Source organism: Lepidochelys kempii, chromosome 4, assembly GCF_965140285.1.
Source record: "Lepidochelys kempii isolate rLepKem1 chromosome 4, rLepKem1.hap1, whole genome shotgun sequence".
Lineage (NCBI taxonomy): Eukaryota > Metazoa > Chordata > Testudines > Cheloniidae > Lepidochelys > Lepidochelys kempii.
In genome coordinates, this window is record NC_136383.1 from 18,341,983 (window position 1) to 18,356,158 (window position 14,176).

General features: G+C 40.6%; 1 protein-coding gene across 23 annotated transcripts in view; it reads right to left on the minus strand.

The window, feature by feature from the left end:
• Nucleotides 1-14,176, minus strand: part of MAPK10 (mitogen-activated protein kinase 10) — a 266,180-nt gene that overhangs the window by 16,010 nt on the left and 235,994 nt on the right. For all 23 annotated transcript variants that reach the window (XR_012158459.2, XR_012158458.2, XR_012158454.2 and 20 more), the window contains 2 exons: nucleotides 8,963-9,026; nucleotides 7,304-7,381 (listed from right to left, as the gene is read on the minus strand). Coding sequence is in view for 18 of the 23 variants with exons in the window: in XM_073340583.2 (XP_073196684.1) it covers nucleotides 7,304-7,381; nucleotides 8,963-9,026 (142 nt within the window). In the remaining 5 variants the exon portion in view is untranslated. The remainder of the gene's footprint in view (nucleotides 1-7,303; nucleotides 7,382-8,962; nucleotides 9,027-14,176) is intronic.

The following is a 14,176-nucleotide window of genomic DNA, read 5'->3' on the forward strand; positions in this document are numbered from 1 at the left end:
ACTTTCCGTTTATCCACATTAAATTTCATTTGCCATTTTGTTGTGCAATCACTTAGTTTTGTGAGATCTTTTTGAAGTTCTTCACAGTCTGCTTTGGTCTTAATGATCGTGAGCAGTTTAGTATTGTCTGCAAACTTTGCCACCTCACTGTGAGAAGGTCACTCAGATGATCCTATTTACCCTTCCGTATAGTAAGAGATCAGAAGGAGTCACCCAATGAAATTAAAAAGCCACAACTTTAGCACTGCTAAAAAGAGTAATTTTTTTAAAAACAATGCATAATGATCCTAAGGAACTCACTTCCACAAATATTATTGAGGGGAGGAGGTTAATGGGATTCAAAAGAGGATTAGACACGCATCTGACTACTAAGACTGGTCATGTTCACATTCGAGAGGATATAAATGTGTACGGGCGACAAATCCTCATGCTTCAGGTCATAAGTCAACCTCTACTAACTCCCTGGGTTAGGAAAAAAACATCCCCAGTGGGCATGTTAATGAATAAACAAGTGCATGTGACATAGTAGACCTAAATTATGCAGAGGCATGCAGATTTTAAAGCAGACAGCAAATATATCAGAAGAACTTCCCTTTTTCATCACGTAAAGGGAATTGCCTGCACATTTTATACCACATTCAGCAAGAAAGACGACATTCTCCATTGATATACAACAAACAAGTTGGATTTGCATTGCAAGGAGAGAAATGCTGCTTTCTGATGCCTTCCACACCACTGCATCCATATTCTCTGCATTAGTTCCTACTGCATACTCTAGGGCAATGGGGCATATTTGGAATGTTTTCACACCAATGCTAGGGCAACTCCAGTACCCTGAGAAAAATGATCTACTAATGCAGAAGATCATGCTCTGTAGCATTTTGGAAAAGAAAGCTAGCTGTACCTATCAAGAACAGCTTGCCTTTAAATAAATATTAATTTTGTAACATGTCCACGGTCAGCACAAGAAGGGATCTTCTCCCAGCACTCCTCAGCACCAGATACAGATATCTAATATGCTCACCCCACTGCTTTGTAGCAAGTAGCTAGGTTTTACATTTCTGAGTTAGCAAATTGTTTCTTGGGTCACAGTTCTTATGTGCAAACAAGTCAAATGCCTTCTTGCAAGGCAAAAATTCCAGTTAGAATTCAGGATCCTGATATTCCTTCTCATACTTCTGGTTCAAAATGTTATTATGAATATTGACTTGTAGACCCTATAGCCAATATATGAAAAACAAATCAAAACCCCTTCACTTGGGAGAATGCATTCCGATCTGGACATTGACTACACATTTTGTCTTTTAGATCACTGGTCCAGGGGCCAGTGTTTGGAAACATTTACTGTCCTAAAACATAAGTGCTAGATTGCCAAAGGGGTTCTAGCCTTGGCAAATCACAAGATATCATACCTTAACAATCATGTCACTCTGGTTACACTCTTGGTTTTTTATTTCCATTTGAATTCCAAATTGATTTCAACAGCTGATATCACACAAAGATTTATGCTTTAAATCTCTTTAAAGCTAGGATGATAAACAGATTTTTTTTTTAAGATATAAGTCCCTGGGGCTTCTAATTGTCTTTGAGTTCTAGATACTGTGGTACCAGCTAAATTCATGTCAGATTTCCAGTGGGAGAACAAAAGCAAGATGATAGTGAGCATGACTTCATTTTAATGCCTTTAATGCAACCTTCCAGGAAGCGGAATAAATGCTTTATACTATTGGAAAGCCAGGACTCCTTGTTTTCCAATCATGACTCAGTATGACTCAGCATTGATGTTGATCCATATAGATCTGACATACCGGCCCATAAAGACAATTTCAACCTTTCTGTACCTTGCTGGGGAGGGGAGGGCATTGTGCATCTGAGGTGCAAGAAGAAGGGGGGCCCTAAGGGTATTACAGCAAGCTCCATGATCTGGGAGGTAACAGGAAAGCTACAGATCTAAAGACCTTGCACTGCAGGTTTGCCAGATCACAGTGCTAGGGAGAGGAGCAACTTTCATACCTTGCTGGAGCTTTCCACAAAGTTGCATGCTAGACTGTGTGTCTGGCTCCCTTAGAAGGTAATGAGAAGACCTATCAAACATTTGTGGAGGAAGGGACATCAAGCCTTATGTCTGGGGCTTTATGCCACTTTCCAGAGTACGGTTATTTCAACCAGGGGTTCTATTTATAGCCACATACAGAGATGTCTCAATGTTTCTCCCCTGACTTCCTTCTCACCAGCCACATAGCTGACTGGAAACAATTGGACTACAACTTCCTTCAGCCACCACAGTGGGTTTCAATCTTAATCCCCCTCACTTACAACACCGGTGAGACGACACAATACAGAATGCAAGAGAGTGATTGATACATGGTTCCCAACAGAAACTTGTTTCTTTTTAGGCCTGGGCCTAAGACCCTGACAAAGCCTACCAGACCCAAATCTCACAGTTCTCTAATCAGGCAAATATGCATTTATTTTAAGGGGATGGGAATAAAATGCTGCTTTTCTGCCTTGTAGTTGACATACAGTAAGATATGCTTCATATTTGAGACCAAATACAAACTGACACTCATTATTGTTTCTATGATTATTCACGCCTCTCTTTATTAATGGAGAAATATTTAGGGGTTGTGGTGGATAATTAGCTGAATATGAGCTCCCAGTGTGATGCTGTGGCCAAAAGAGCTAATGGAATCCTGGGATCCATAAACAGGGGAATCTCAAGTAGGAGCAGAGAGGTTATTTAACCTCTATATTTGGCACTGAAGCAACAGTTGCTGGAACACCGTGTCACTTCTGGCTTCTACAATCCAAGAAGGATGTTGAGAAATTGGAGATGGTTCAGAGAAGAGCTAGGAGAACGATTAAAGGATTAGAAAAGATGACTTATAGTGATAGACTCAAGGAGCTGAATCCATTTAGTTTAACAAAGTAAAGATTAAGGAGTGATTTGATTAAGTATCCACATGGGGAATATATAATAATGGGCTCCTCAGTCTAGCGAGAAAGGTATAACACAATCTAATTGCTGGAAGGTAAAGCTAGCCAAATTCAGTCTGGAAATAAGGAATACATTTTTTGACAATGAGGATAACCAGTGGAACAATTTACCAAGGGTCATGGTGGCTTCTCCATCACTGACCATTTTTAAATCAAAATTGGATTTTCTAAAAGAGATGTTCTAGGAATTATTTTGGGGAAGTTCTATGGCTTGTATTACACAGAAGGTCAGACTAGATGATCACAATGGTCCTTTCTGGCCTTGGAATCTATGAGTTGACTTTTGTATGAAGCAAAACCAAGTCTTACCCAGCCACTTCTCTATTTATATTTTGTCAAATGACTTCAGAAAAGAGACCTGAGAACTAGGATCTAACAGAAACAAACATCTTGATAACCAGTAGCTATTTTTTATTTCTAAATGGTGCTTTGGATCGCATCATCAGGAAGTTCATGGGTCAATCATACATGACCATTAGTGAATAGGTTATGCTAAAGTAATGACCATTCACTTTCTCTTAAAAACAAAAATTGCTTATAATCTTTAAAGTAATCCATCTAAAACGTCACTATATTTATGGATGTACTAATACAACATGCCTGAACTGACATAACACTAGAAGTATCCATCCCTACATTTTTGTTCTTCAAATATATGTATATTGCAAGCATCAAATCTATCTGAAATTAATTCAGAGACTAAGCATTCAGATTATTCTTCAGGAATTAAAGGAAACACTGTAAAGGTTCAACTCTGGATTCTAATTAAGGGCAAAATATTTAAAACGTATGTTCCAGATAACTGGGCATGAGAGGACTTTTCTCAACTTTTTTTGGGGGGGGAGCTGGAAAAACAAGGACAGATCTCCAGCTAGGCATCATAAAGTTCAGGCCCACTCTGGCACCTAGAAACTAGTTTCGTGAAGGTGGTCAAACAGGACCACACTGTGAGATGTAACCTCTACTCCTGCATTCTTAAAATGGCACATGCATCGTTTTGTACATACAAGAGCCATATTCATGTCGGAAAATAGGCATTTGGAAATGATGCAGTTGTGCATCTAGCTACCTGCTTATTTTTGCGCACAAATAGCCACTTTCAAAATACTCTGCTTGTGTGAGTAAAACAAGATATATAGTCAAGTCTTGGGACCATGTGAAAATTGGACTCTCACTGTCAGGGAGCTGGGTACAGTTTCTGATTCTCTGCCCTAGCCATGGCACAGGTTAGCTGCAAGAGTTAATGGCACAAGAACACTGCTGGATTGCGGGTGGCAAGTGACCTCTTAAAACTGACCACTTATATGCCAGAGTGCTCCTCATTTTAATAAGAAACTCCTGGTAGAGAAATCTAAGCAGCCCATGTGTAGCAATCTCCTAGCATGTTCTTTGTGGAAGAGCACAGCAAGGAAGCCAGAGAGTTCCCAGGCACATGCAGGCTGCCAGCCAAGATATGATGTGACAAGGTTTCTTCTGAAATATAAATATTTCAATGAGGTATGCAACATCTGGATTTATCTGTAGCACAGATATATTTAGAGATCCCAAAATGCAGCAAGGTTAAGATTTAAAAAGTAATTAATTCTGACTAATTGCAAAAATGCATACGTATATAAAAAGGAAATGTTTTCAACTATCAATATGCCCTAGCTAACAAGTCTCCAAGAGGTTTCACTAGAGAATGGTTCACAGCATTTACAGCTGTTAAAGGTACTTTTCACTGTGTAGCCAGAAAGACAGCAAATCTTCAGGTGACAAATATACAAGATGCCTTTTGGTTTTGCTTGCAAACTCTAGGGGTCTGACCCTCCACTGATTTTACCTCAGTAGCGTTGTATTAAAATGGAGATTCAGGAAGTTGAAAGGGGAAGCTTGGTGCTTCTATTCTTTGGCAAAACAGCCCTCATTTGCATTGAAAATGAAGGGTGCCTTCATTTGCCAAGAAAGCCATAAACTCTCACACAATTTATATTCTTGTGATCAATAAATTACGAACACGAAAACAGAAGTGCCCTTGAGGGAAATCTACCAATCTCAACGGAGCTATCTTATCAAGACCTCAAAGTAGAACTTCAGTGGTGCATAAACCTTGTACTGGCCCTCTGCACAGTGCTGGATTCCACCCACAATGCACACTTTGGTAGACAGCACTTGCTAAGGAAATCTGCCCCATTCTGTTCATATCTTAACACCTACACAGTGTGTTGAGGCTGCTCTCCTCCATAAATCACTGCCTAAATGAACTGGATGACTAGGCAGGGCAAAATCCTCCACCAATGTAAATCGGCACAGCTCTGTTATATTAAAAGGAACTAAGCTGACTTACATTAGCTGAGAACCTGGCCCACACAGTGCAGCCTTCCTTTACTCAGAACTGTGGTAAGAAGTGCAAATAATCAGGCCCCAATTACTGAATATGCATCAAAGGTGTTTTTTCAAATCCTCCTCAATCTGCCTAATCAAATCCAATTTTCACCAGGATGCTCAAAAGCTCAACTACTTTATGAGGGCTATTTTCTTGGGCAAATGTCTTTCTAGCCTTAGCACATTTTGGTATTTGATTTGCTAACTAATAAAATTTTAAAAGTTTTTTTGTTATAAAGGTAATGTTTCCACCCTGCTGTACCCTGGTCCTCAAAATTGGCAGATTTGTTTGTCTTCATATTTTTAATAAAATTAAAAATATATCAGAAACAGAGGCCTGAAAACCTGGGAAGTTAGTGTTTCCATAAAACAGGCTCCCCTCCCCACATTCGATTTTAAAGGAAGTTGCTACTGTTATTTGACACTGATAATGAAAATGCAATTGAAAGGAGAACGGTGAAAGAAAAACACATAAGAAATTGCAATTTTGCATGCTCAAAAGTGTTTGAGTAAATAAAACAAATCAACAAAAACCTTCTGCATAGAGGAAATGGAACAGGGAAGAAGTTCAGTTTTCTTTTTATGCAAACATAATTCTTCGGTTGGCTTAATGAATTAGTTCCCAAAACAAGCAACTACAGTATTATTTGCACATAAATCAGTATCAAGCACTGCTCTTTAGCGAGCAATGTTAAATTACAAGGACTTATTCAAATACCTGGCAGGCCTTCAGATTTATTTTTTCAGTGACAGTACAATAATTCCCTACGTCAAATCTGCCTGTAATGTACTTCACCAGCTACTCTTCAGCAACACATTGGATTGCCTTTCATATCTTTTTCCTTGTAGCTGAAATCAAGATTCAATAACAGAGCCTAGTATTGCCAGTCAGCACTGTATTGACTTATCACACTTACATCATGTTTCCCTGAGTTCCATCGCTGAGTAATGGTGCATCACATAGTGTCACATTGGGTTAGTTCGCACGAACATTGGCAAGATGAAAGATGGCATGAATATGCTCAGTGCAAAACAGTAAACATACAGGGATACATCACACATTCAGAACCTTTTGATTAAATATGACGTTTCCATATTGAATGGTGAACATCTACTCACAAGAAATCAAAGTGGAGAACTTTTAAAGCAATTAATGATTAGAATGTATTGAAGGTTGTTTCATGCATAGAAACATTCCTACAGGGATGCAAATACTTTAAATCCGGATGCCTAATGTTTGTCTAAAAATGTATGTCTCCACAGTTACCTGTTTGTGCATACACAATCACCATTGGTATATAAATGCTTGTTTGCATGCATGTGGATTTTGCTCATTTTGAGCATATGTATTTTGTGGAGGCAGTTTAGGGATCCTTATGTAAAAATATGGCCCTTCTAGTCTATTTGCTTACCCAATCTCAATCAATATTTCAAATAAAGTGTTTTAACATCATCAGAGTTTCTGAAAGGATCAATTACAGTAGTAGGTCCAAATAGTATGCTTGTGCAGTGTACTTTTATGGACATAGGGCCAAATTCTGTGCTAGAGTAAATGGGCACCAATAGATTGATTTGAATAGGTTTTGCTCATTTACTCATTTAGAAACGTAATGTGTCATTTTCCTGGTGGTTCTGAAAATATTAACCATTCCCCATCTCCATTTCAACACTGTACAACTATTGTGTTTGTTTAGTCCTTAGAAACGCCAGTGCAGATGAGAACGTGAGTTCAATGTGAAGAAATCCCCAAAATAACCTCAAAACTTGCATGGAATCTAAGCAGCCTATTTTTAAATATTAAAATGACTCCGGAGTTCAGTTAATAGAACAACTCATTATAAGCACTAAATTGTAGAATACATTTTCAGCTTCAGATGTATAACTGCAGCCTCTCTATGCTGCTGTGGAGAACATGTTAAGGTTATTCATTGGGGTTGAGTACCTGAAGGAGAAGGCTGTCCTTTTACTACTCCATTTTTAGTTTTTTCTTCAGAATTCATTACTTCCTTGTAGATCAATTCTGTGAAAGACAATTGATGCCGTTATGAAAGTAGCTAGTTCTTGTGCCCATGAACAACTTAATACTATAAACTGCGAAATCAGTCACTCTCTCTTCTCTTCCCCCACCAGTTATTCCCCCCTATCCTTGTTCCTGCTGCTGGAGCCATTCAAGCAGTTTTGTCATGTCCTCTGTCACTTTAGTAACAGTGAAAGGAATAGGACTGTTATAACTGAGCTTATGTTCCACGTCTGGCACTGCAAAATAGGCTTGAGCACAGCAAATTCAGTGTGCTGAATTAAGGTAATTTAAGACTCTTCTGTGTACCAAGATTAAGCCACACACACTAGGGAGTTTTAAAACTTTTATGCAATGCATTATAATGATTTAACACTGGCTGCATGGGCCAGTCTTTAAAACATACAAACTGGGAATGAAGCTAAACATTTCCAGACGATTATGTAATAAAAGAATGTGAGCATTATACCAACATTCTTCCATGCCTGCTTGCTGCCTGTGTAACCATTTCCCATTTGTTTTTGCTTGTTTCTTTTTATTTCTCACACTCAGCCCTCTTTTCCCCTACTTGAGAGGAAGAGCGTTTAAGAGCATTCTACCAGCATTCCACAATCTCATTTTGCCTACTTGAGCTTTAGTAAGTCTTTCCGCTCTATCTATCCAAGTTCGCTTTTTGTGTGTGTGCTTTTTAGACATATATAGGAGAGTATAATAGCTAAACTGCTTTGATGTTGCATTATTTATAACTAGGGCTGGGGCACAGTAACTTTAATGCTGTTTATCCTGGGCCAGATTCTGACACCTTACCCCTCTGAATAGTACCTTATTCCACAAATAGTCCCCTTGACTTCCGTGAGTATCAGAATCTAGCCCTTTGGTCTTTGCTAAATAGTACCTGATGTATCAAGCAATAAGAACTATAATGTACAGGGCCTATTTTTGTCATCCTTACTCATGTCACACAAGTAGCCCCCAGGAAATCAATGCATCTATTCACACAGTAAGGCATTACTCAATATAAGTAAAGATGACAAAATCAGGCCCAGTATGAGCAATGCCATGTGGTTTCAAATGAGTATGGCATTCCTTTCCACTTCCTGCCCTGAAATATTGTATAGTGTTAGGGTACTGTTAAAACAACTGTGATTCTCCAAACCCAAGATGGCTGTATTTCAGCAGTGAATGGACTGAATCCCAGGGTTGGTTAAATTTGTAGAGCATCCTTTGGGATGAAATTCACCTGTATGCAGTGGGACCAACATGAGGCTTTATGTACCACTTTAAACCCTATTTAAGACCTATTGCTGGTCCCTTGCATAGGGCAGAAATTTCACCCTATAGAACTATCATCATCAGGCTACGAACTACTGTAAAACAGAATTTGTTCACAGATCAAATATACTACTTATTGGTGTGGTTTTTAACTCCTTTGGAGACTACAGGTGTAACTCTAGAAGCTTCATCTATATTTACCAACAAAGTATCAGTACACAGGGCTAAACTGACTTCAAAGAAGTTATTCTGGATTTGTACTGCTACATCTGAGAGTAGGATTTTGTCCATATATCTTTAAAATGGGATTACCTTTCCATTCCTCAATCGTATGTTCTCTTTCATCCAGCTGTTTATCATATATCTGAGGAGGAGGCTGTAGAGTAGAAACAAAGAGAGGTCAACAGGCTATTCCTTTATATTAGTAAGTAAATACATAGTAAGAATTTCTGAATGTTTTTATACTTGATTATTAAAGGGCTAAAATTCCTGGAAATCAGCAGCTCATATCAAAGAACCCGGCTGCTTCTTTGCTCATTCCACCCCTCACCTGTAGTAAGTACCCCTACAGTGAATGTATCCTGAAAGCCATGCAATCCTGCCCTGCAATTATGTTATTCAAATAATCAACACTGGCAGGAATGACGTTGCAGCATCAGCCAAAATCTGCATTCGTGATGCTGGAATGTTTTAACCAGAATACAGTGTTTAAAGGCAAGGCTTCAGGAATTCAGCCAAAAGCAGAGAAGTATCAACTGGGAGTGGTCCAGGTGGCAACAGACCTGCCTTACCTGTGGACTCCACATTTTGATTGATTTGAGAGGCATTCGGGTATGCTGAAAGGCAGCATGGTCTAATAATTACAGCATGAGACTGGGAACCAGGAGCTTTTGAACTTGACTCTTGGCTCCCTTCATGGCCTTGACAAAGTCATTTGACCTCTCTGCCTCATTTTCCCATCTGTAAAATGGGATGAATAGTACTCACCTGCCTGACCTGAGTGTTGCGCCATGCCATGAAGATTTAAAGTCTGATAAAAATGTGAAATGTTGTCTGAGATTTTTCAAACCCAGTTAGCAGATTTCATCTGCAAACCAAGATGACTTTAGGAAGGTCACACTTTTTTTCCCCTCTTCTCATTGTTCTCTGTGTGCCCAAACCCACTTCCCCAGGAAGAGAGAGGATACCCACAAGAATTCTGCAAATTGGTAATGTATTCAGTTTCCAAGCAACACACTGAACCGTGAATTCATAATCTCCAGTCATTATATTGTCAAAATTGTCCACGTCTTGTGTAACTCTCCCTCCCCAGGCAGAACAATCTGGGGAGGGAGGAGTTAGCCAGCTGTGTAAGTACTACTGGCCTTTTCAACAGAGATTGCATCCCCAGTATCAGCTTCCATGGCTGCAGAGTCCAAGTGGATCATGGGCTCTGCCCAGCTGGTTCTGCACAACTAATGCATCTGGGCCCACGATTTGTCCATGATGAATATTTGAATTCCCTACCATCTTCATTCCGTACCCCAGTGTAGATATGTAAGAATAATGGATTGTTTGGTTTGCTGACAATTCCCCCTCTCCCACCAGTAAAAATATATTACGGTTTGGGCTCAACCTGAAAATGTGTTTTAAATTTTTCAGCACATAAAAATTAATTTCAGATTGAATAAATGTTTCATGCTGACAGAAATCAAAAAGTTTTGCTTTGATTTCAACCATTTAAAAATTGATTTTTTAAAAATAAAATGAAAGAAAATTTCAAAATAAAAAGTCATTTTGTTTCAAACATGTCAGAATGAAATGCTTCAATTTGTCAGACTTTTTTTTAAGTTTGTGGGGTTCCCCCAAAAACCAAATTTGGCAAAACCAACACAAATTCACAAAATATTTCAGTGTCACCAAATCTGCATTTTTTTTGCCAAAAAATATTTTGGCTGAAAAATGTTGCCCAGCTCTACCCCAATGATCTAGAAAAACAAAGAAAGTAATCATAAGACATCCATGAGAATTATCAGTGTGATGAATCTTGTCTGGATTTGACTCATACATTCATCTAGCATTTTTGCCAAATTTATCTTTCTAAAGAAACAAAGGCTGGATTTGGGACATTTAAAATGGCTGCTGCCACACGGTAGAAGCTGTTTTTACTATAACCCAACCAGCCCAACTAATCCCTCTTACTCCACCACTCCTCTCACCTGGTAGTTTCACCTCAGAGAGGCATTTTTAATTGCTGAGACACTCTTCTGCCTTCCTTTCTGACTCCAAACACCCTCTCCCACCAAATCCTTCTGAACACCCGGCCTGCCCCAAATGCTCCCCTATTATGGAACTCTCCTGCTACCCTCCCTCACAACAGACACAACTTCCCAGGGACCTTCTTTGTCTTCTCTTCCTTTCTGCTGTGGCACTTTTCATCACTCTCCTCAGCCTCAAGGCCCGTCTCCCCTTCAATATGTGAAATCCATTCTCAGTATCAAAGAGGCCAGATACACAGGGTGCAATGATTCCAACAGTATGGAACTGCGAGATTAATAACTATCATATGCCATCAGATAGGAGGTTGTGCTGTCTAGCATCTGTAATGCAGTATGGGGAGTGGGTAAAATAGATACCCTTTCATCCCCAAGCTCTCTCTAACATATGTTCACTTGTCATTCACTGAGAAAGCAGAGCTTTGCTGCAAACACCTTGGATGAGTCTGTTGGATGAATTAGCCAGGAACAGCATGGCAGCTGGAGCCACAATTGGCTGTGTCAGAGGCCCAGTGTCCCAACTTGGACAGCTGCTGCGGTTGCAATTGGTTGGGTCAATGGATCCTTGAGCTGCCTGGATTTTCCCACAATAAGATGCCTAGAAGAGAGACCATGGGTACAGGGGAGGTTCTTTTAATTCCTTCCTGCAGCCTACTCAATATCATGCTTCTCTAAGTCATGTAGCAGGACCAGCCTTCTCGACCAGTTGATGATCTACTATGAATTAGTAGGTCCAATCCCAACCAGCTGCTGACCCCATTGCCTCCCTTTATAAAGGTTCTTAGGATCATCAATATAGAGCCAAGGATGAGCTGGGAGAATGGGCTTTCTTCTTCACCAACACCTCCAGGAGTTTCCAGGAGCATCGTGGGAAGGCGACCATTGTGTTCCTATCAGCACTATCCAATACCAACCACACAATCACTGGGTTGATGATATCTGGTTAACTGGAGAGTGAAATTTTTGTCAAAGGATTTTGGGACCATCATTCCAACAGAGGCTCTGCTTGCAGCAGAAGCGGCTGAGGGTGTCAAAGGAAAGTACGGCAGAGTGACCTCTGTGGAGGTGCAGGAGCAGGTGAATACAGTAGAAGGGACCAAAATTCAAGTACGGGTGCTCTCATGCACAATGGCCCAATCCAAAGCCCACTGGAGGCAATGAAAGATAACTTCAGTTGGTTTTGGATTAGGGCTAGAGGTAAGAGAAACTCCTGTATCTTTGTTCTGTCACAGACAAAGACCTCCATCTCCAGGTCTGGTTAGTCAGGGCAGCTAACGAGAGCTAGCTGCTTGGAGGCCACTGAAGTGGTGACTGTGGCAGGGAGAGAATCATTAAGCAACTCACACAGCTTCTCTACAGGTGACAGCTGCCTTTGCTGCAAGGCTGTGGGCGGGAGATGAGCTGTGCAACCGTAACTCTGTCCCCTTGTGCACGTGCATTATGAGACATGTTTTTTTCTTACACAATCATATATTTCTCAAATAGTCTAAAACACACAAACATACAGTGTAACATGAGATAATTCTCCTAATTTAGGAATGTGAGAGTCGTATTTTCTATTATTGGGTTTGTGCTGGAGAAACAGAGTCCATGGAAGTCTTTTCTACAAAAAGAGCCATTTCCTCATCTGCTGCATGCCACACAGTATACACAGTGAACGATGCAACAGCAGTGCCTTTTTCAATGGACACTTGAAGCCTTCCCTCATTCAGTGTGCGCTTTACCCCATGGTATACGAAGCAAGGCTTTTATAGGATTGCCGGGTCTACATGCAGGTCTGCCAAAGCTATACTTCAGGAGATTTGTCTGTGACCTGAGGTGAGGTCTGAGGTACCTAAGCGGATTTGGTTGTGACCTGTGAGGAGGCCACAGTGGCTCAAGCAGGTGGCCAGGTTGGAGCCTAAGCCACATGGTGAAGGGGGAACATTGGGAGCTTTGGCTGTGACTTGCAATGGGGCTCTGCTGTCTCTGCAGGTCACTTGTGCAGGTCAGATAAGAGCTTTTGACTATATGGAATGATGTTATTGTTAATAAAGCCATGATCTTTGTTTTCCACACAAACACATCTCTGTCCCTTATTACAGCCTGGCCTGCAGCAGCTAATCACCCTGAAGCTGGTGCTAGATTCAGTCAAAGCCACTGAAATCCCTGCTGGAGACATCTCTTTACTGCTGATCATGGCATTGTGAAGCTCACGACTCAACCTAAGAATGAGAATTCTAGCCTCACCAGTGACAACGGGAATGCTGTGAACCAGGGTCCTCCAGATCAGCACGCCTGACAGACTGTTGCTCAGCCACCTTGCCAGTTCTACAGCACGCATTTTCTAATGAGGAAGTGTGGAGATCACTTGGGAAGACAAGACAGACAAGGAAATCCTCGAGGCCTATGAATTCACATAAGAGCTACAGCGGCTGTCTGCTTCATTAAGCTGCTTGCTCTAGGTTTTGGGTGGTGGTTGCAGGGGGATACATGTGGGTGAGCTGTAGTCTAAATCACATCAGCAGAACTACTGTGTGTCTGTCAGAGAGACAGGAGAAAAGTAGAGAAGAGTAATTGGGAGAGAATATCCCATGATTACCTTCCTTTGTGAAGAGCTCTGGGGAACGGCTTGCAAAGAACACAGGCAGTGGTTAACATAGATTGTAACAGGCAGGGAAGCTCTTCCCATGCCATCCAAGGAGAAGGAGGAGTGTTGCTCCCCCAAGTGAGAGAGAACAGAGGGGGCTTGCCCTCTGTTTTAATGCATGGAATTAAGGAGTAAAAAGGAAGGGGTGTTCTCAAGCACATTATCTGCCCCACTTCCTCACAGAATCAACATATCTTTGGCTAGTGTCTCTGCTAATTTACGCCACCCGATGTCTCAAGCAGGTTAATGTTAATGTAAGAGGCTACAAGAATGGCAGCAAGATTTATTTTACAGACCAACATATTCTGGGAATTGAAGTATTTTGGGGGGATCAGGCACAACTTAATCTAACCCAATATCAAATGCCTATTTAGCTGACAAGGTAGTCAAAGATAAGTGACTAAACTCCAGATTTCACACTACTAGGGTTCCAGATACTCCAGCCGGTTCACCTGTTCCAATGCTGTATCAGCAGTTACATTACTAACCTCTATTTTTAGAATTTTAGAACTCTGCTATAAAATTTGGCTCTTGGCAGAAACTTGGCAGGCAGGGATAACTAATATTCAGCATGAGGATAAGATATTAAGCTTGTGATTCCCATTAGCATTAGCATGGGATGAATCCCTGATCATTACGCAG